Source organism: Botryllus schlosseri, chromosome 7, assembly GCF_051294905.1.
Source record: "Botryllus schlosseri isolate E-star chromosome 7, Bs_hap1, whole genome shotgun sequence".
Lineage (NCBI taxonomy): Eukaryota > Metazoa > Chordata > Ascidiacea > Stolidobranchia > Styelidae > Botryllus > Botryllus schlosseri.
The window spans coordinates 10,319,214-10,342,874 of NC_137242.1; the positions used below are offsets into that span (position 1 = coordinate 10,319,214).

General features: G+C 41.6%; 3 protein-coding genes and 1 long non-coding RNA gene across 4 annotated transcripts in view; 2 read left to right on the forward strand and 2 right to left on the reverse strand.

The window, feature by feature from the left end:
- LOC145442520 (uncharacterized) overlaps positions 1-18,894 on the reverse strand; it is a 30,237-nt gene extending 11,343 nt beyond the window's left edge. The window contains exons 1-6 of the mRNA XM_080320459.1: positions 18,470-18,894; positions 3,404-3,481; positions 1,685-1,738; positions 1,555-1,617; positions 1,106-1,244; positions 995-1,037 (exon numbers count right to left, since the gene is read on the reverse strand). Of these exons, the coding sequence (XP_080176585.1) occupies positions 995-1,037; positions 1,106-1,244; positions 1,555-1,617; positions 1,685-1,738; positions 3,404-3,481; positions 18,470-18,679 (587 nt within the window). The 5' untranslated portion in view covers positions 18,680-18,894. The remainder of the gene's footprint in view (positions 1-994; positions 1,038-1,105; positions 1,245-1,554; positions 1,618-1,684; positions 1,739-3,403; positions 3,482-18,469) is intronic.
- LOC145442527 (uncharacterized) lies at positions 7,350-7,971 on the forward strand. Its single transcript, XR_013916087.1, has 2 exons — positions 7,350-7,547; positions 7,662-7,971. It is a non-coding gene; the product is annotated as an uncharacterized LOC145442527 (long non-coding RNA).
- A 200-nt stretch (positions 18,895-19,094) lies between the features above and the next one.
- LOC145442525 (transmembrane protein 208-like) lies at positions 19,095-21,657 on the forward strand. The gene has a single exon (XM_080320464.1). The coding sequence runs from the start codon at positions 20,889-20,891 to the stop codon at positions 21,354-21,356; it is 468 nt and encodes a 155-aa protein (XP_080176590.1). The 5' UTR covers positions 19,095-20,888; the 3' UTR covers positions 21,357-21,657.
- Positions 21,658-22,215: 558 nt separating this feature from the next.
- LOC145442524 (dynactin subunit 6-like) lies at positions 22,216-23,526 on the reverse strand. Its single transcript, XM_080320463.1, has 5 exons — positions 23,367-23,526; positions 23,123-23,300; positions 22,877-22,995; positions 22,668-22,810; positions 22,216-22,595 (listed from the first exon to the last, which is right to left on the reverse strand). Exons 1-5 carry the CDS (start codon positions 23,377-23,379, stop codon positions 22,503-22,505), a joined length of 546 nt encoding a protein of 181 aa, XP_080176589.1. The 5' UTR covers positions 23,380-23,526; the 3' UTR covers positions 22,216-22,502.
- Positions 23,527-23,661: the final 135 nt, after the last annotated feature.

Here is a 23,661-nt window from a genome sequence, read left to right on the forward strand (position 1 = left end):
AGGCAGTGTCGTCAGGACAAGAAAATGTGAAAACCTTCAATGATTGTTGGTATCTTTCTAAGGATGTTCAATTGTTCATGAATGACTAATCTTGAACATCCTTACACATAAAATTACGCAATTTGTTAATCTATTATATACACATCAGAGGGCGAAAGAAGCTAGGTAAGCAAAGTCGAGCCAAGCCTCGCCTGTGATAGCGCAATCGATCACAAACAGCTCAGAATTTATAATAACCATAATTACTCAAATCCTATTTTCGAACGATTCCAAAAATCCGAATATTGACAATGTCAGAATGCCATAACCCCTCAAAATCGCACTAGAATGTGAAATTTGGCATTATTACGTACAATGACAGGGCAGTGAGACAATACAACATAGGCACAAATTTATCTGCCTCATCGCTTGTTGGCTAACAATTCGACAACCACAACACTGGTGAAAAAATGCGCCATCAACTATCGACTTCGCCAACCGTCAGTGTAGTATTAATTGTAAAGTTACGGCGGTCGGCATGTAGTGCATAGCAAATACCTTCTCTTAGTGATGTAGCTGGCATGTATGTAACTGCAATCAATAAAGACCAAACTGTCACATGTATTTTTCATACCTACACCACTTGCGAACAATCTCAACATATAGTACCTTCTTACTTATCCCGACTGTGAAGAATGCTAATGAGATATGCCTCACCACCCATTAACCTCACCGCACTGACGCAAAACTATACGTTTTATACTCCGTATGTTGTAAAGTAGGAACAAATCTTGGAATGGGTTTATATCACTACCATACCCCCTTGCCTAAACAGCTCCCCACAAAAGATGAGTTACTTGTACTAGAGTAGAAATTTATGGCACTAGTTCTACTTGAGCAGCAATGCTGGCTACCTATAACGTTCAATTTGGTATCCTAATGAACATCATTATAAAAAAAAACAGGCAAACGCAAACCAGAAACAACAGTGGTGCATCATAGAAAATATACTCACGGCTGGCCCCAGATGTCTGTCTGCAATACGTTTGCCCCGATGTCTAAACAATAATATGAAGTTACTATATATATTGCACCTGACTACCGCGTAAACGCGTCCGGCACTCACGGTGAGGTAGAATGCCCAAGATTTGACCGCCGTTGATATCCAGCGCCGGCGAGGTGGAGGCTCTAAGCTTGACTTTCGTGTTGGCTTTCGCGAATTCCAATCGCAGCGTATGGGGCAGTTCCGGGTCGAATTTCACGCCCTGTCAATCCGACAATACAGTACATACATAACGGCAGAGGTAGAGCCGTGTCGAATAGATCTACGGATCAACGGATGTAATACAATTTCGAATATTCCACGCCGCCGTCGGTGGCAAATAAGGAATAATGGTACAATTTGTATCACAACTACAAGGGTGAATCGTTGTTCCCTGGCCTAGCTACAATTACAACGAACTATAGTGTGACAGGCGAACAGTGACGCAACAACGAAAAATGACTAGACAAGAGACATTGAGAGTGGGAATGGATTCCCGGTTCTTGCAAACAAATCAATGAAAGCACACTTGCCTGGAGGGCGATCTTGGCCTTATTCGCCTCCTCCCTCGAATCGAACGTCACGAATCCGACAGGCTTAGAAATTAACACGAATACCGTTAACTCATTGCAAGGCGCATTTGATACGAGCGCGTATACTCACCACGGGCGCTTTACCGGGCTTCGCCGTGGTTCTGATAATGGCGCCCTCGTAACCCTGCAAAACGGGAGGCGGCATTCGATTAGCGCTTACGGAATATTGCCCTAGCAGATTGCTTGGACAGAAAAGAAAAAAACACTAGAATTGAAAAAAATGGCAAGCGAAAGTACGTATGCCGATTCGAAGAATGAAGCATCGTGTCAAGTAAGTACAGCTACTGACCACGTAGATCTGAGCAGATTCAGAGTCTAGCATTTAGCTTCGTGTCGCGTGTTTGCATATAGTATACCTATATAATGAATTAATAACAGTAATAATGACTAGGAAGTTTCAAGTATGTATTATTTTTGCGGCCCTGTGCAACATGTTTTTCGATGCTCCAATGGAGGAAATACAGTATGGAGACCACATCTATAATACGAGTCTCGGAGATATTCAAGTTGAGCGCATAGACGCTTCAAGCTTCGGATACGTACGAGTCATACTCCATAGTTTCACAAAAACGCGATGCGCGCAAATAACCGAAAATAACTCTATTCAATGTGACGTCACAGCTATTTTCAGAAAGCTCTCCTACACGCGATTCGCAGAATACGGACGGGTATGAGAAAACACTCCAGTTCACCAGACACGAATAATACATAATACCCAGGATAAAAACGACGCACGGCAGGAAAAGATAACGGATAGTAAATTTCTCGCGGGCAACAGAGAACGACACGCATCCGACTTGAGATAAAGCGCTGGTGACACTAATCTTAGAATTGATAACCTACCGGGTACGACACAGAAAATTTGGAAAGCGGCCCGCTATCTGCCTCTTTCCAGCGACATCCGAATGGAACCTAGTGATTACCATGGTTTCTGTACTGTACCTTACAAAAAGCGGGCGTTTCGAATACATATTCTTATCCCGTGCCGTACTTAAATTAAGGCACGCACCAGCATAAAGGAAGCAACTCCACGTTTGAATACCCTCACAATACTGTATAGGCTGCCCGGAGACCGATTGTCTGTAATCGCACGACTTTCCAAAGGCACCAACCCTGCACTTTTCCGTTCGACCAGCTACAGACAATAGCCGACGGCTTATTACGGAGTCTGCGCCGCAGCAATCCAACGGAAAAGCCGTAATTACGGGGATTAGTCCACCGTGGAATAAACTTTCAACGTTACAAGGCACACCGAGCGCAGGTGCCAACGAAAAAAAATAACAGTATACAGTTGCTTAGTTCCGAGCAAAGGTCACAAAGCAACAGTTTTATCATCGTTCATACTCAATTAGATACGATTTTTGACGTGCAATGTTTTTTTCAATTCTCTAGTAGTTGCTGACCAGCTGACCAGCTGACGATTACCCCTGACGAGTGTCCGCCGAAAATATGCGGGTTCATTTCAATATGAACGAACAATGAACATACTATTTCATTGTATATTGAATTTCTGTACCCCCAAGAAGCTGAACTACTATATACTTTTAAAAAGCCAGTTTCCCCCAAAAAGCTATCAAAGCAGTAGGCAAAACCTACTTGAGCACTTGGAACGGACCACCTCCTGCTACAAGATACGCCGGCGTGTCATTAACTTTAACGGGGCCGCACGTTAATTTTAACGACGCCCGCTACGCCGCTTGCAGTGCATCGCGAGACGCGGCCGACAAAAGACGCCTGCGCCACATAGTCTGAAACCAGCTAATTTCGTTGGAGGCGAGACCACACATACCTTGAAGCTTCGGAAGAGTAGATACAGCTCGCGCTTCTTCGCGTCGGCCGGCAGCCCGCTCACAAATAACGTGCGGACCTGTCGAAAAATAGTGAAAATTTCGTAGTAATACGCGTAACCAGAGTGACATCTAGATGTGTTATACCAATACAACAGTTGGTATCAAGAAGTGGCGATTTCCCAGACAAGCCAAAACCACTTCAAGTGAAAGCAGAGAATGATCTGCGTGAGCTAAAGTACTAAATTATGTAATTTTAAGAAGTATATTATGTCGAGCGAGGGTCGCATCTATCGTAGGCCGTAGTCGCATACTCTTCCAATAAATCCGGAGGTAGCTACAAAATCTAAAGCGTGAAAAGCGAGTAGTTTTGGCTAAAAATCTTTGAAGTAGAAGCGATAGGAGCCTATCGCTGTGAACACTTGGGTACTGCGGTATTGAGGACCGCGAAAGAGTAGATGTACTTCGTTTCCGATCAACTCTGGTCAACAGTTCCGCAACTAACGCAAAATGGCTGATGTCATTATGGTATACAAACTTCAAAACCGGTATATATTCAGTTAACGTGGCACAGATGCTATTGCGCGTGGTCTTTGCGACATTTTTACTCATAAGCGCGATACAAACTTACGCCAAAAGTACTTTTTACTTTTCAAACTACCAAATGTAAAAAGTTTAGAAAATTCGGCCTAAACCCATGACATTATCACAATGCGCTATGAAATGACAAGGACAAGAAATACAAAGTTATTTTTGATGACGCATAACTGCCATCATTTCCGATGTGATCACGTTTTTGAACTTTACAGGTTATATTTACCGTTATTACATCGTAATATGTGCTTCTAGAGCACTCGACTAGAGCTTAACACTCAACCCGGAGTCGCGAAACACGCAATATTTCACAACAAAATAGCCTCTCACACGTGATGTAAGAGAGGAATTATCAATTTACCGGAGCCAAGTAAGAAGATACAGCGCTCAAGCCAACGGCTACCGTCGCAAAGCAAACGAATTTAATCCCACGCCGTAAACCGAGGACCCGCGCCTATACATCTCAAAGATGCGACATCAAAGCCGAGATGCCTTTCGCATATTAACGCGTGCCTATCCCGACAACATCAACCGCTCGTGCAAATACCAATCTCGTGTATACAATCGTAAATATGTAGTTTACGTCGCATAACGAAACATAGTTGTGTTTTGTGACACGCAAATATTTGGGTAACGGCGTTGGTTGGAAATTAAAAAATTCAAGGACGGTTCTCGGAAGTTACGGGCCTCCGAGTATGCCCCGAAAGAGTTTCATTACAATGGATGAAATCCAATGTTTATCCGTCAATTAAACAGTACATTGATTTGCAGTTCTCAAAACACAGCACTGTCTCGCAGCATACGGAACTCGTAGCGCAGTGCTACGCCGTTATTGGAAAGGGCGCATCTGACAGGTCGTGATCAACACTAAATTTTCTTAAATGTGCTGTGGGACTGGAATTATATTCTTTGTGGTCGCATAAAAGGGACGTATTTGAACTTCCCACGATTCATACGGTTGTGACGTCATTGGAGGAATTTAGCGTGAACCTAAATATTTTCAAGAATTATCATGCAAGAAAGAGTCATTTATATGTTGGTTGGTTTATTAGCAATTTTTATAAGTTCAATATACCACAAAAATGCGATACAATGAAAAGATGGAAAAATGTAGGAGTAGTCTATGGAATCAGGCACCCACCTTAGCCTAGGAGGCATGCACATTGCACATTGCACCAGAGTTGGATCAATGGTAATTTGTAATTGTAATTGAATGTAATTAATTACATTTTTCAATGTAATTGTAATGTAATTGTAATTGAAGCATTTTTATTTTGTGTAATTGTAATTGTAATTGTAATTTGACAAAAATTTTGCTCAATTACAATTTCAATTACATTAAATTGCTATTGAGACCTGACAAGCACAACATAAAACAATTGACTTATAATGCATTCTCTTTAAACGAACGACAAGGAATTTTGTGGATCCATTCGCGAAGGCCATTGACCGCGCCCTTGCGGGCGGAGTTTATTTTTATTTTTACCGCTATGCTGGCCTCGGCTGCCATTCCATACAATTTTTAAATTACTAACCAACCGATGGATTCGCAACACGTGGCTCACGATTGAATACGCCGAGAAGCGAACTGCTGAGCCGGCTAAAAGCAGCAGAATTGATAGTCCCATAGCTGGCGATCCAAGAGTCGAAATTTGATATGTATGGTCGTAATCGAAAGCTAGTGTCGCACTGATTCCGCAATAAAAGTATATTTCCAGGCAATGGTACCATCCCAAAATAGTCGTGAAAGTCTGGGAATCGGCATTGTTCTGAACAATCGCTATGGGCGTAACTGGTAATTGTTGTAGTCATGCTGCTGCAGCGCTCTCACTTTTCAGAACAGTCGGCCTTAAACGGCTATTTTGGAGCAGTTACATTGCCCTGACGAGATTTTATTTTGTATTTTCGGAATTAGTACATCAATAGCTTACGATGAAGACCAGATGCATCAAATTTGGACGCATGGATCGCCAGCTCTAGGACTATAAAGTTTGCTGGTTTTAGCCGACTTTTCAGTACGTTTGTCGGTACATTCATCCGTGACTCACATATTGCTCATCTATCCGTGGGTTGGCAATCTACAATACGATTTCAGATCACGATGATGCATCGTTATTTCGTCTGGCTAACTAACCAGACCACTGGATATTATATAACGTCTTATCTGACAAAGCACGGTTTTGTTTTTACTCCTCATCCTAATTCCTACGTCCCTCGATAAAAATAATATTGTTTCTTTAATTATATACTATATACGCAAATCCAACACATGCATATATTATAATACTTTTTCAACGACATACTGCACCCTATCCTCAATCCTAACCCATAGGAAATTAGGTAAATAACATTTTACATTTCCAATTACGTGAGCCATAATTACCTAGCATACAAAACACGCTTACATTACGTCACAGTGACATCTTACATAGCATACTATGTACGCACATCAACGCAATTATTACTACACAATCTGAACTAGACTTGAATTGTTGTTAAATACGACGCTACGGTTGTCAAGGACCACGGTTGAATTTATGACTATTCAATTAAATGTTCAACAGCAGCAATTGTAATTGTAATTGTAATGTAATTGATGCATGCAAGGAGTAATTGTAATTGTAATTGTAATGTAATTGATGCATACAAGGAGTAATTGTAATTGTAATTGTAATTTGATATTTTTAGCATGGAGTAATTGTAATTGTAATGTAATTGAAACATTCATGAAAGTAATTGTAATTGTAATTGTAATTGAACTGAAATAATGTAATTGATCCAACTCTGCATTGCACACTGGATGAAAAGTAAAGAAAATAGTATAGGAAAAAGCAAGTGACAAGAAATGGGGTGGCATGTCATGGAAGGCGAGATCGTTAGGTCAGGCCGTGGTCCGGCAATATAAGATATATACGATACCGTATACTGACTAGCGGTTGAAAAACTATCAGTCAATTTAACGACTCGTACCTTCTGGTATTATTGCGCATCAAGATTGCGTGTTTTTATTTGTCACCTCCAATGGTCCAAACCGTTCTGAGAAGTGCGCGATAACACAAACATGGGTGACCAATCCGGTAAACGACTTGTGACAAAACGATGTCCGAATGTTCATACGTCTATTCCTGTACACCACACACGTGTCTATCCGAGACCTACGATAATTTATCGTATAGTTAATAGTTATCATAGTCCCCGGTCTGTCCCTACAATTATCGATTAGTTGCGAAATATCAACAATTTTAGCAACATGTTTCATGTATGACATCACAACAGCATCCGCTCATAAACTGTAACCAAGTACGCTCAGAAGTCAGAACCAGGAATGCCAACGACCGACATCAGTCAGTATATGCCAGGGGTCACGAACACGCGGCCCGCCAAGTCATATTCTGCGGCCAGCGACCTGATTTGAGATTTAGGAAGAAAGCTAAGAAAACCAGTTTGAAATGCTGAAATTAATTACAGTTTCAACATGTTGTTGTTGTTTCAAAATAAGCTATTCTCTTGTGCCCAACATCACTATTCGTCATTATAGCTAAAACGGCTGTGGTGATGGCAACAGCATTCCATCGAGGGAGAATCAGCTGATGTGAATGGGCATATCGTCTTGACTTGCAATGGCCCAAACACTGCCAAGACCGAGACGCGTAGAAAACGGCTTAGGGCAGTGGTTCCCAAACTGGGGAGCGCGCGCCCCTTGTGGGGGAGCGAAAGCATCTGAAGGGGAGGCGGAGATGCGCTTAAATGAATTTTTTTCGCGCTCCGCGCGATTTACCTCTATTTGATAGTTGTTGCTATGTTTGTAGTCCGGAATTCATCTTATAGAATTATGTTATCAACAGCCATAACCTTCCATGCCATCAAACTAGCCGTTGGGATTGCTAGCATTCTGGTTGCATTTTGTGATATGACGACTTTTCAGTATCATAAATGGGTGTGTGTCTAAAAATGTTTGAGAACCACTGGCTTAGGGTTCCCACAAGATCAAACTTTACGTGGAGATGGTCTTACAGCTCGTAACGTACCTCGCTAGTCCCAATATCGATTTCTTAGATGCTGAAAAGCGTTTCCAGGTATCGTGCACAGCTCACAGCTCAAAATAAAATATAATTGGTGATAATAATTTTTGTTGTATTTGTATTAGTTTAATGAAATATTATTTCTTTTGTGGTCAAATATGCCCATCGCCTATGTTAGATAGCTCACCGTTGTGCTGACGTAGAGTTTTAGAACGTGGTTGCCTATTTTACATCGATATCGAATTCATGCGGCCCGCGGCCTCCACGAAGTTTGGAAAGTGGCCCGCGACCCGTTTTGAGTTGGCGACCCCTGGTATATGCTCTGGAAAATCTCGCCAGTAACGCGTTTAGAATGCGGCCGAACAAAACACATTTAAATCCCGTAGTCTTATCGGCAACCGATAGCACGAGCCGAATTTAACCTCGATCACATAGCGCCCGAAATGCCTTTTAAAGAATGATATCAGAACACATTTTAGTTAAGATCGATATCATTATCGGAGTACTCGGGTTGGTTACGCCTAATTGCACTGCCATGTTTTTAGACTATACTTCTGTCACTTCAAATTACTTTCTACATTTGTGATTTTGTAAAGTATAGAGTAGTTCCGGGGTATTTTTGCACCACCTGTTCGAGTGAAACTGACATAGCAATTGTGGAAAATCTGCTGTTTGAAACAGTTTACTCCTGTACTTTGAAATCGCTGCTTTTAATTGAGTATCATTGCTGACTACCTTGACCATTTCTGACCATCACGGGCGTTGGTTCGAGTAAAAACGTGGCGAGATGAAGATACCAAGCACGCCACCGGGGCCTACGATACTGGGCTAGGTTTAGGCTGATGGGTATGTGTGCGTGGAGTGTCGTTTCAGTTTGCTGTGCAGTGCGCTTGTTCATTGTGCATGTATCGTATAGGAGTTTTATAGATCGTGTGGGTTCCGATATATGTGTCCGTGAACGTTAGGGTGGAGTGAAAATGACTTTTTTTCAAATCGAAAAAAGGAATTTCTCAATCCTGACAAATGACCTAAAACTTCAATAGAAAGTGACTTCGGGGGATTACCCCCATTTTCCAGCCGGCAACCCCCCAATTTCTGCGCATGGGGGGGGGGGGGGTAAAATGGCCCATCTCGGCAACCGCTGGTCGTAGAGTCATGACATATAGCTCAAAATATGCGGAAACATCATGTTTCTATCTGTCTTGAGAAGAAAGTTTTCTCTATTGTGAACACAAAATGAGTTATAGCCAAATAACAATATATACGCACATTTTTGTTGAAATTCAGCATTTATTCTGACGAATTGTGATCTGTCGTCAGTTTTTTTTTTAAAGAAAAGTAACACTGACAATACCGAATATTGTGCCCATAATACAAATATATTCACAACACAGTCCTTTTAAAATCGTAGGCCCCGACGCCACATATCCTATCATACCAGACGCCAAGCCAGGAAAGCCGCGTACGTAATCTAGTGTTGCGAATTATGACCTCATCGAGGTAGATGACATCGCTTCCGAACCGTGAAAATATCCATCGCTACCAATTTACGACGACTCGCATTCGCGCACAATACTCGATTGGAGAAAATTCGCATTTGTCAGAAGTCACGGCGAGCGAGCTCAAGCGGACACGGCGCGCGCGTTTGCGACACAATTTCAAATCTGTGTTAGGAGGCGTGCGTGTACTGCACATTACACAACGTGGTGGTGAACGTCAGAATGCAGCATTCTATTCGCAACAATGTCCACGCTTTTTCTTAAATGTGGCTACTTTCGGAAATGATAGATGACTGATAGGATAGTGATGATGCTATCCTGTTAGGTGTAATCTTCGTAAATACACCCAGTCACCGCGCCATCCGAGGCTATTTCGGGTGATCTTTTATGACGATTGCAGACGTTAACGATGTAAACTATCCCACAACTGCTTTCTTTCATAAATCCAAATTGTAAAAAGTGAGTAGTTTTTCCCAACCCAAAAACTGTTGAAGTAGGAGTTTAAGTAGTGTAAAAGCATAACTACTTGAGTTTGAAACACCAGCACTATGAAAAAGTTGTGAAGATACTCCATTACAAAGCTCTGACCATCCCTAGTTAAAGCCCACACCCAGAGCGACTCGAAAAGGCGTATAGTAATTCACAGGCATTCGAAATTCTCGTTCGAAGCATCAAGTTTTAATAAGGCATTTTCGTAGAAATGAAACATTCAATACATAATCCAATGCCAACCTTGAAAATTACCATCTTAACGAATCAATGATCATAACCGCCGCAGATTTTCTTTCAATCACCGACAATTACCGCAGAACTCATCCGCCAGGTATAATACGGCATTCTCGTCGGTAAAACCTCATCGATTTCACCAGGAATAACACACCGCCGCGCGCCTCTGCGCTATAACCGATCGCCTCCTCGATCAATAACAAGGAGTGTATCGTTACTGGGCGTCTGCCGTTAATCCCCACCCGCCTCACCGGCACAAACAAACAAACGGAGCCGCGAGCGCCCAATCAATCACCCGCAAATTTCTAGTCTATTAATATTACGGAGCCGGCCGGGCATGCCGAATCGCTAGATATCTATTTTATCGACCGCGAAGGAGTTGTGAAGTGCTAGGCGTCGGTAACAAGGAATCGCCCGCAAAATCGATACATGACCGCGATATAACATATAGGTAACGTGTGGGTATTGTTGATATATCAAAGTGGGTTTCGTATTTTCAATTCAAAAATCCCGCATTTCGTATCACGCTCAAATCCAAGTACACATCGGATAGTGACTCGCATTCAGCCCAACACAACACTATCGGAGATTTTTTCATAGAAGCCTTCGCAACTGATCATTTACACAGTGACGCCACAAAGCAACTTCAAATTTTCCAGAATATACGCGGGGCTTCTTTGCGAAACCCTGGAACGCACGCGCACACAGAATGTGCAGGTTTACGAGCTCGTACTCTCCCCGGATATGCCCCCTCATTGTCTCGTACCGATATTAATTCCAACTTCAACCGACCGCGGAGATGATGTATTATTCATCAACCCGCACGGGCCTGCCCTCGGACAAAGCTCCCGAGTGCGTAGCGCTCGTTCAACGCTAGTGAAAGCGGTCAATTTATCGGAATAATTAGCGATACTAGTCGCAGATCTTTAAAGGGGGAATCGGGAAAACGGCATAACATCGCGTCGGGCGATCAATCGATTACCGCTTAAAATAGTCACGACACGAGTGAACCCACCGGAAACTGTCAAATCAAAAGTCGAAACACACACCAGGACGGGACGAGTGCTTCAAGCACAAGGGATAATAAATAGCCATGTACTACACGGAAAAGTTGACGTTCGTAAGTCACAAGTCAAAAAATGTACACAGGCATGAATGTCATATATCGCAATGATTGATAATGGTCAAGATGTATTCATTATTATTTTGTTGAAATCCGGTATTGAATTCATGCGTCAAAATCCGACAGTGACAGTTGTTTTTCAGAAGTCGCAAGAAAATTATTGAAATTATACGTTCAAGTCCAGTTGCAATTTCATCAACTAAGCCTACCTAGGAAATTCATAAAAAATATGTTTCTAAGAGTACCGGTACGTTTAGGAAATAAGCGTTGAGAAGCGATGGCGAGTGACCTCCATACCACAGAGATATTTGGAGCGGGACAATACATCTGATCTAGTGAAAAGATTTTAGCTTCAGCTCGAATACTTCATGTATCTGACGAATATGGCTGCTGCCCCAATTTTTTCACAATTTAAACTTTATTTTGAGACTACATTTGCATCATATTCATAGCACTACGCCCCTTAACGGTCTTAGTACATTAGATTGAAACAATGATATATATTCCCAAATGTTGAAAGTCTTCTTTGTACAGAATACTTCGAACCGTACACAATATCATCCGTGACATGTTGAGGTGTTGATGTTGATGGCTGGACGAGATAAGTTCAAGAACAAGATGCTGCGCAGCACCAAAAAAAAATCGATAGCAAGCCTCCCGAGTCTACCCGCCAGATTACTACGCGCCTATTAGAGATACCGTCCCGTGTTATCGATCTAATCCGCCACTCCCACAATGCGAAAGTAGATACACCGATCCTTTGTCCAATTATCACATCGCGCGTGAAGTGTATATTAGGCAGCAAACAACGCATCATAAATCGGGTAAATGTTTGTCCACCATTTGTGATTGAATTTCGATCGACCAGCAATTTTCACCGCTGAATCAAAGCGTTGGATAAAATTAGAGCCAATCCGTATCGACACGCACATTATAGTAAGCATAAAAGGCCTACCAGAGGAGGTCAAAATTGTCAGCGTAGCTACTCAAGTAAATTTACAAGCAACGGGCTAAATTACTACTCAGTAACATCTAGAATTAACAATTTCAAAGACACGTTTCCGACTGTCAAATAATGACTATAGTGTAATGAACTCTACAAATAAGCGCAATTTTCGAAAATATATTCAGTTGCAGAGAAACAGGAGCTCTTTCGCCTAGTTTTTGTGACAATTTCCCTCATCTGATGTGATCAGAAGTAATTAAACTGTTAAGGAGCGGAAGTTGTCTAAAACATAACCACTGGAGCAGTGTAGGTAGGCTAAACCTATAATAGAATACTTCGTTACTGACCACCTCTGGGCTTATTAACGCGGCATAGCGGATAACAGTGATACGTATCGCCCGCGAAGGCCGATGTGTATCACAAATGAAGATTGGAATATTACGCAACACAGCACTATCGACCACAGACAGAAAACTACCGTCAAGCGAAGCGCCGAGAAATCGCAATTTCCCACGGTCACCAGTGTACGAAGAAAAGTGCCGATTGATATATCGTAACGATCCACACTGGGAGACATTAATTTCAAACTTCGCGTGGACGCGATATCGATATTTGAACACGCAGAGACGTGTCAAATCAACCGCAAGAATGTCTCGATTTACAACACCGTCACTTCACCGCCTTTCTGACGTCACAATCGAGTCGTGAGGTAAGTAATTCCATTCATTCCCTCTCAAATCCTTGTCATGCACACACGGCGTATCAGGACTCTAGCGCAGAAGATATAGGCGCCCATACGACAGTACCCTAATTTGTAGCTAGTATACTAGCAAAAAATTGATTGGAGTATTGATTTAACTGCTTTCGCCTACGAATTGAGTGAAAATGACCGGTGCATAGCGCGCGATACGACCAATAACCCGACATCCCCGCAATCTAATGCGAAACTTTCTTATCAATTGATTTTCCGGAACGATTCGGCAACGCAAATACTCCTGGCACGGCCGCGCATATCCTTTCAAGGACTTTTGCACACAATTGTCATAAGGCGCCCACCTATTTCACCAATATTAACCATTTAGCTCGTCAAATAGTCATGAAAAGGCGACCGGCAGTACAGCCATTGATGGATCGCGAGATTCCTTGTATTTTATTTACTGATGTCCCATTCATGTATTGAATTTTGGCCGCCGAACAAAATCCCGTGTCGTATTTGCTAGCGGCAAACACGGACGCGCAAGACGAGATATATACGTCCGTTTGCATATGGCGCTGCGATTTCCATATCGCCTCCGATATATGCTGAAAGCGGGTGTTTGTCGAAGACCGGTGATCGTACGGGACGGCTACATCTTTCAAAAGATCGGATATCAAAACAATGGCAGCCCTGAACACCGTGTGTCATCAAGCGCGTTCCGTTTTATAATTAGAAACGGCGAATAGAAACACGGGTACGCGGTTCATTATCGGGTGATGAAAATGTACGCAACGCGATAAGCTGATATGACGTCACAATGGTACATTACATGTGGTCACAAGAGCAGAAACGGATCCCGGTAGTTGTAGAATTCGGTGTTTTCTGCAAGTCTTATTAGCTACCAGAGGTGGTCAAAGTAGTGAAGAAAGCTACTCAAGTAGAAGTAGCGACGAAAAATCTACTCAGTACGAGTAGAAGTACTTCTTCCATGAGCCACCCAAAACTACTTGAAGTAGAATTGACCGACTTTAAATCTACTCAAGTAAGTAAGTAGTTTTGAAAACAGTCTTAATTCGTTCTCATGGACTGTCAACAGCTGCAAATTGAGCTATGATAAAGGTGCAGAGAGCTTGGTTCGTATTGATGCATCCCACGAAGGTATCAATTTTCGACAGAATAAGCATTTTTTCGTATCATGGGATGCAAATTATAGTATTGATATGAAAATGCGATACTAACCCTTGGTTTACTAGAAAACCTCGTGTTAGAGAATATCATGGCATGGCGCCCTACCTCATATGATAAGGCCCCGAGTTTAGGCGAAGAGCAATACGGAAAAGTTGTATCGCATACGGTTTCAACACTTTGCGCGATTAGTATACGTTGATAACAATTATTGTGGATCGTAAAAGTTATATTTAACGTCGTTTTATTTTCGGAAAATAGAGGCATTACTACACTTGTTTTTTTTTGCTTCAACATGTATGTTATGCTGACAAAAGAACTGAAAGTAATTCGAACTCAAAGTATGATACACGGAATTGAAAGTGAAATACAAATAGCACCACTAAAAATCGGAAAATATATTTCATGTCTTTTGTCCATAAAGCTTCAAAGGTTCAAAAAAGCCGGATTTTCCAGATTAGCAGGAGACGTAATGGGCTGCGAGATTACGAAATGATAGGTAATTGCTAGATTGCGAAACAGTAGTTTCAAACGTTATGGTGGGTCACATTTACTGTGATGGAATATTTGATACGGGCGACAATGTGACGTGAGAGGAACTAAGCAATCCGGTACCTAAATTATATTCACTGATACTTTCATGAAAACATATTTGTCACTCCATAACTAATGTGCGCGAAGCGCAACAAAATTTCTGGGATTCACTTGACTTTTATGGATATTAAATGTTGGTGCTCCGTTAAAACAGCCCCGAAATTCCTCAGGCTCAGGCTATATTGGAGGATTAGACTACTTCTCAAGTAGATCACAAAATATTTCGAAGTAGAAGTAGAGAAAATCAGATCTACTTGAGTAAGTACCAGAATTAGAGGAACACTACTTGGGTACTTCCAAAAAGTAGAAGTACTTCGTTACTGACCACCTCTGTTCGCTACATAAACGCGAGATAAACCAGAGGTTCTCGAAGAAGTCATCAGTGGTACTGTGGTAAACTTCTACTCCAGTACGAGTATAAGTAGCGATTTCCCAGTAAAAAAGTAAGTATTTCAGGCCTAGTTTTGCCTTGAACTGGACATTGTTGAGTAGAAGTGGTGCTTCGTCACTGACCACCTCTGGCTAAAAGCATGCCCGGAATGTCCGTTACATTATATACGATTTGACGTTTGCAAAAGTTTCAGACACCCAAATACATATGACCCAGCGTATGAAGCCCCTGGCATTCAAATAGTATCGAAATAATCAGTTGTGCAGTTTTCTAACGAAGTGAACTGAGATCCCTTGCAGTACAGACGAATCAAAATCGGACACACGGGTAGCCCGAATAGCGGCTTAAAGCCGTAGAATTGAAATCAAGAGAGAAATTTCCTACATGCCTTTATTGAAATCATGACAATCGTGACTAACGTGACAAAAACGCAGCAAAAAGACAACCAGACATCCCCCCATCGATTTATATTCGAACGTAATCGCCACATTCACCTTACAAAAATACGTAAATCTTGCATAACCACTTTCTTGCGATACACTTATGTGTAGATACCGTGCAAGTACAATGTACAGGTCCGTCGATTCACGATAAAAGCGTGTAGGACTGTAGGTGTCGAATGACTTGACCAGCAGCACCGCGAATAACAAGAAACCAAAACTAAGCAAGCACTGATAAAGAGGCGGTACTCGAGAAGGATTGCATAGCTCACGAGTAGGTGAAAACTCGCCGATAACCCCGTGCCATATACTAAGTATATATTAAAGTGCTTCGCAATCGCGGTAAATAAAAGTGACCCGAGTAATTACCAGAGATTAAACGACATTATCGCCCCGCTCTGCCTGCTTATCATCAATTATGGACAGGGATTGATACTGGCAAGGGATTTAGCATTTACGCAGCGGATATGAGCGAACGCAGGCCTCCGTATACGCACTCACTGAAAGATAGCGCTGCCAAAATGCGCAATCAAGTTACCTTATGCTTACTTAGTCCGGAGATAGCTCTGTTCGCATTACGTTCAAGGGAATGGAAAAATTATATACACCCAACACCCAACAACCACCAGACACTATACCTATTCCCATTTCTACAAGGAATATAATCAAATGTTAAGATAACAGGACACGAAATCCGGAAGTAAACATTATCTTGACCCGCCTTCAACACACATTACATTCATTAATATAGTTACCGAGAGAGTGAAGGAGTATAAAATTAGCAAACCGCAAAGCCGGTTGTGATATAATTGAATGACTTCATGTGTACACATTCGAGACCGTATAGTTGGCGATTCCATCGCAAAATCCAATACTTTGATATTTGGGGCGATCTGTCATCGTAATTACGACGAAAATAACCTTTAACCATCCATATAGCATATAGTTGATCTCACATTACTCTAAAGATGGAACGCGCGAATGCGCATACTATCCATTAGCGAGCACGAATATAGGGCTGTATAATGTACCATACACACGAGTCGTCGATGATCAGAAATTTCTTAGGCGACTTAGTCAAGCTTTGCTAATACGGGACTATATGTATCTTCACAAAGTATTTGCCACACCTAAGTGCTTGAAATCGCGCCAGTGGAATAACACAAGTGTCAAATAATATCGCCTAGTTTTCAGCGGAATTGGGCATAATGTGTGCGAATTATGACGAAGTAAGCTTAACATAGCTTATATCCGACGGGTAATGAAAGTGAGAGTCATGCGGTGCTGGTGGTCTGCCAACTAATATTGCTATAGTGAATTTACTGCACATATTATAAAATCGCGCTATTTCATATATTCTATTCCAAGTGTTAAAAAAACGGGCACATTTATCGAAATCCATGTTGTCATACTAATGGATTGGGGACTATATGTGGCGTGCTTCCATTACAAAATCCAGGTATTCGTTTTCGTGTAGGTTTGTAGAAAACAGTGGCGCATATGTATCGATCGCAACGAACAGATTAACAAGTCAAAGCTAGTCAATACGCCGCACGTAAACATTGAACCTCGCAAAATCGCGGTCTACATCAGAACAAGGGAGCAAGCATTTGAGGCGTGTTACGCAGTCTGTGCAATATTCGAATCGATGAAGCTGCGATTTGCCCTACCGAAACGAAAAGAGACACAACATCGCGAGTTTTCAACTACGGTAAGCCATGAAATACGAGCCAACGATAGCAGAAATATACCTAGAATGTATAACAATATGACGGTGCTGTATCCGTAAAACCCAGCATGAAAGCCGAGGCGGCATCAGGCCTCCCGCTGAATCCTATTCAATAGAGGCGTAGCCGCACAATTACACCGCGAATTCAATTTCGCCGGGTTACTGTCTTGATAGAATATTACTATTCGACAGAAATGTGATGCCGTACTGATCGGTGATGAAATGTGTGTGAAGTGCGGGCTCGTTAACTTTCAACGAATAGCGAATATCTCGCGATTTCACAATAAATAGCCAATATAGGCGATAAATTGAAATTCGCGGACTCGCCGCACTCCCTTGGGAGTCGTAGAGCTCCGTGTATATATATTTTCGGTCGGATGATAACATTCCGATAGCGTACAGAACGGAAACTCAACTGTGATGAAACAGCTAAGTTCAGAGTTCATTATTGCCAAGAAATCCTTCAACTAAATGACGTAACATACTTCAGAACTAGTCTAAAATATTGGAATGTACCGGTAGACAGGGCAGGATAGAGGATAAGCATGGGACGTGTTTTATATAAACCGTTTTTCATGTTCGTTTGGCAAGTGGTTTGATTGATAGTATATTGTAAAGCTGTTTAATCACCATACAATGCTCGACAATTTCTGCTAAATGCTGGGTAAACACATGGTGCGCTTGAGTCGTTTTACTGGTTTACGTGAGTAAGGAAACGGCAGTTTTTCCCTAGAACCAGCTAAGAAAACCATACGAATGTAAAGCCGTTGGCTCTAACCCGACACGGGTTTTACATAGTAGCAGTTTCAGTATTAATATAATAGTATATATACCATTACCGCAAGACTGCTGGGAATTCTGCGGCTCGCCAATTTCACCAACGTAGTAACAAGGATAGAACCATTAGCCGCATTATAGTATACAACAATACCAAAGCAAAGAGTTTTTAGAGTCATATAATAATTTGGATGTTACGCATTCCTAATAGGATCTCTACTTCACAGAATTGGCCAAGTGATATCCACGCAAATCATTAGTGAACAGAACACTAGAACAGACTATTATCTTCAGATAACACGCCTCTTTACGACTACCTTGACATATAACATAATACAAGCTTACCTCGTCCTCCTTCATTTCATTAGGATTGTTGTTTGCGTCCGCATTCATACCTGCAGAGTTGACTGCAGGAATTGTAATCGCGTCGGGCCGGTCAAGATGTGCCTCGAGTCTTGGTAGCTTGCTTCCGATCAGAGACTGGTGATGTTCTAACTCGCCTGGCTTGCGTTCGTCTAAAGACCTTTTGAGAGCGATCGAATATTCGTTCTTCATCAACTTAGCTGATATCAAGCAATGTTATCTTCTCTTGAATTATCCCGTTACGTACCAGCCTTCGCGCCTGCTTAGCATCAAGACCCGCGTATACTGACGGCTTGGCAGTCCCTGTAATCAAGGACGTCGCACGTCAGGCAATAATTGGAAATGCGAATAACCTCACTCGCTGACGGACCCGGAATTTAAACGATCCTGCAATTCCTCTCCTTCTAAAATTGCGCTTATAGATTCGAAAAAATGTCAAGGCAAATCTTTGATAAATAGAAGCATTGGCAATGTTTTGGCGCCTCGAAGCGGATATTTGTGCTCCTGGCTTCACGTTCACGTAACGCCGGTGTCTCGCTCGAAAATGCCCCAGCTGTAGCTCTTTGTGTGCATTGAGGCATGGAAACCATTCCATTCATGTAAAGCAGTTTTTGTCAGGGATCGCACGCTTGGGGTTTTCGACCCAGATCTGCGTCTGGCCTTGGCGTGATGCGCTGTTGTTTCATTGAATTCTGAGAGTCACGCCGCAGAAAGTGTGTTCAAAGGGCAACCCGTTGCAATCACTGTCTTAATCTATAGTATTACATGTGTTGATCTGACTAATCGATTATATGATCGGATGATTCTATTGACAATTCAATTTATTGCTAAAGATTTTATCATTTCAATATACCGCAAGACCGTGATACAGTGAAAGGGGTAGGTGTAGAAAGGACTTGGAGTAGTCCTCGAAATCAGACACCCACCTGGCCTAGGCGATGAAAAAAAGGAGCCATCCACACTGAGTGAAAAATAAAAGATGATAATATACAATGACAGGTGACAAAAAAGGTAGCATGTTACGGAAGGCGAGATCAATATGTCAGGTCGTGGTCCGGTAAACCAGAGGGCTAACTAGCATTTATTCAGTAAATTACTTCTAACAGGGCCACTAATAGACAGTTTGTGCAGCTGGACCAGTCATTCAGTGGGTTTGATTCCGAATACACCCTAATCTCTTGATGTGACGGTTCTTCCGAATAAACATGGCTGTCACATTACCCCAGCTATCAGTCATTGTTCCCGGGATTAATCAATCGCCTACAAGATTAGAGCTTACGAACATTCGCAGTGCAGTGATAATGCAGTATTTGCAGCGTGCTTTGATTGTTTCATAACAGTGCTTTGAGAAGAAACCAACATTTGATGTGTTAACCGAAAAAAGTAGCCTATATTGATATTGTATAGAACATAGAAGGAATCTTTGGCAATTCAATAGCAAGTGCTAAAATTTATTTCTACGTCGATATTACGGTATTTATGATTGACAATTTCCTAGTTTCACAGCTACCTCATTAAAATTTTAGGCGTTTTCTGTCTATTTTATAGTGGCCACATCTTGATATCTCCAAAATACCCCAGTGGCATCTCTAGTACTTATCAACAGGGATTTCTTTACTCAGTAAGATGATATTGCTGTTGTAAACAGACGTAGTGTGAAGTAAAACTGACTTAGTAGATGGTATTGATTCCTAAATACGTTAAATTTTCGGCTTAGGGAAATACATAATTTGTCAATTATTCGAGTAGCTTCGTACTGTAGGCTATGTCCCAGATCATGATTCATTTGATACCGCTATGAGGTGTGACCAATGCGAAAAGAACTACGGTGCTTGTTATTGTTGGATGTCGGTTGTACAATTGATAAAAATCTATTCGCCGACTCCTTTACATCTATACGGTACTCAGTTTCGCTACCGAAACTTATCAAGTCGATGTCACTCTGGTCATTTTGAGAGCAGAGAGATTGCAACTTGGTAATTCACCTGAATTGGAATCTAAATTAATATGCAATGCTTTTGTTCTTCGTCTTTCAACTTTTCCCGCATTGTAGTTTGCTGGAAATATTGATGTTGGATGACCCTTACTGCCTCAACTCTACCCATTCGCCCAGTATTGGGACTAGAATGAATTCTACTTGCCAGTGTCTTTGTTTTCGTGACAACCGCCTATGGAATTTGATCCCTGGCCTGCAGATTGCGATACTATTGCTCTAACCAGTGAATTACTGTGGCAGCAATGTTATGTGCCTGATATGGTATTAATAAGCTTTTACCCCGCTTTATAACAGGCCTTCTGAATTTCATATACATCAGCAGGACTCAGCTCTTGGATACATTCATTTGGATAAGTCCTTGTCTTGCAACGCAGACATAACAACAGTATCCATTCGGCATAAGCAATGTCTCAAAAAGGGAAGCAGGCGACAAAAGGACAAAAGCAAATAAAGCAGGAAAATGACTCTACGATGAAATTCTACTCCACTGTGATGATCGTGTCATACGCACCGGTGCTCATAATGGGATTTATTTTCAATAAAGGTTTTGGATACCGTGATATCAGTCTGCTCGCGTTTACCACTGTCATTTTCGGATTATGCTTCAAGACGATGCAGTCAATGGCAAAAAGCAATCTCGACCTAAGCATGCAACAAGGCATGGGAGAACACTTGAAAGATATATTGCTTGTGACCGCCGCCTGTCAAATGTTAGGTGCTTTCTCCATGTATTTTTGGTTTTTCTGGCTGGTTATTCCCGCCGTTGCGTTTTATAAACTGTGGGTCAACATCTTAGCGCCGTGGATATTCCAGGCACCTGTGGAGCAAACAGATAAACAGAAGAGAAAAATGGAACGGAAAATGAGACGATGAATTTAATCTCCCAGAATCAATGCTGTTGACTTTATGAATTTGAGATGACAAATATTGAGAAATCTATCTATAATCCAGGGTGTCAAACTCACTTCAAAGTCTACCACAGAAATCAGCGTTTGTAATCCTGGTTGTTCTTTAACTTTGATACCCGTGTTTCAAATGATCCAATTGCATGCTTGCACTAACAAGCACAAGTTGGTAACAGGATTTCTTATCAAGTGTGTTGCAATAGTGTATTTTATTGATGGGTGCTGTGCTGTGATTTTTTGGGTTGTGTATCAGAAAAGGGATTATGACACGTGCGTAAGTCCATTCCAAGTATTAGTTAGGGTTGTGCAAAATGATTGCAGTACTCCAATACGAATCAAGTCTTAATTGTAATGATTCCAGCCGAGCAATGAGATGTGGTTTTTTTCTGGTACTGAATATATTATACGCCTCGCAACTGTATTCATCAAGATCATCAACGAGAATAATAGTTTTGATACTTTATTCCCATTGTGGGAGCATGAAATATTGATTAGTCTTATTACAGTATATAAAACAGCACAAAGCTACACATGTAATGATCAACCTCGCGTGTCATATAGTGCAATGAAATAGGTACGGTTGAATGTTACCTTCAATGTGATGTATCTAACTGGCAATATTTTCCATGAATTATAGACTACATGTTTGAACTTTCTGCATCATCCATATTCTTGTGATATTATGAGTGACACTGGACTCGGCCTACTCCTTAGTTCTAAGCCTTAGTATTGACGAGACGGAGGTTCAACTTACTGTATTGTTCAATCCTCACAGTATGTTGATGGAATGTCCTTATTCTTAGAATAGACGACAATTAAGACGACAATTAAACAATGACAAAGATATATTTATTTCACATTAATGGTAATTGTATGCACATTTGACTTCCAGAGAATTTTCAGATGCTCTACACACTTCTTACAAGCTTCAGGAAGTTCACCAATCACTATGCATGCTGGTCATAGCTCAAACATAATAACATCGTGATTGGTGAATATCCAGTGAACGATACCCTTTTGAAGTATTTGGGACTTGATCCGCCACACAGTACAGAAGCATTGCTCTTGGAGGCTGGTTTAAATACTCCCAAGCATTTTCTGTGATACTTTCGCATCAACTGTTCTTGTCCGATATCCGTTTTGGCATTTGCAAATAGTGATAGTTAGGCAACATAGTCTTCAGGTGGTCCAGCTGCTGTATCTGGGGCTATAAATATAGAAAACAGTTACCAGCAATGCCAGGTTACGAGATTCTGTGTATAAATAGATTCCATGTTACCTGAGGTGGTTCGGATAGTTGACGTCTTAAGTAATTTTCTCCGCATATCAAACTGTTATCTGGTGGTGTTTCCTGGGAGTCGACATCACATTTAGCACCAATTATACACCCATTACCGAGCTTGGCGTGAGGACCTAATCGAGCTGTAAATTTTTGATAAGGATTGTTCGGGGTGACGGTGGGAACTAGTTCTGGAGACTCATATCTACCTTTTGCTTCAATGATATTTTGATTTCCAACAGACTTTCCTTCGCAAACAGACCAAACTTCAAAGACGTTATAATCTCCAATGATCAAAGGTTTGCCAGGCTCTTCACCAGGCACGTCTCTAGTAGATAAAAAGTCAAGTAATGGCACTACTTTAGTGTAGTTGACAAATTCTGCCTCGATTTACCAGTTGCCTTATCAACGTATGAGCTCATATTATGCGGTCGTACTACAGTGATTTAACTTACCTGTTAATTATCAGACTCTTCTCCTCGATTAAGTTTCCTTCGCCAATTATAATTGGTCCGTCTTGCGCTATAATTCGGGCTTTTGGATGGATAACTGTCTTCGGGCCTACGGTGATGTCTCCAGTCAGCTCCGCATTACTGCAGACTGTGCTGTCGGGCGATATCTTTACAGACGAGCCTTCATAATAGAAAACTGACAATTCATATTTCTCCGAACGAATTGATAGAAAATTCACCGCGTTACCTTCACCTGACATAGTCGACTCCCAATCGAAACCAATACCAATAGTAAGTAACACGACTGGGGCTCGCCGGCTGTGTTAACGTTCCGACGTATTTGAGGACGGTAAGCCTCGAGCGCCAGCCCTCGGAAGATTATGAATGCTCTACGAATGGAATGAAAAAAATCGTGAAGAAACGGAAATAAGTCACGAGTTTCATGCAATTAATTCAACGTTATGCTGAGAACAACTCTTATTTACTCTAGACGGCTATCTTCTGTTACTTTAATTCATTGGACGTGCCACTTATTTACATGC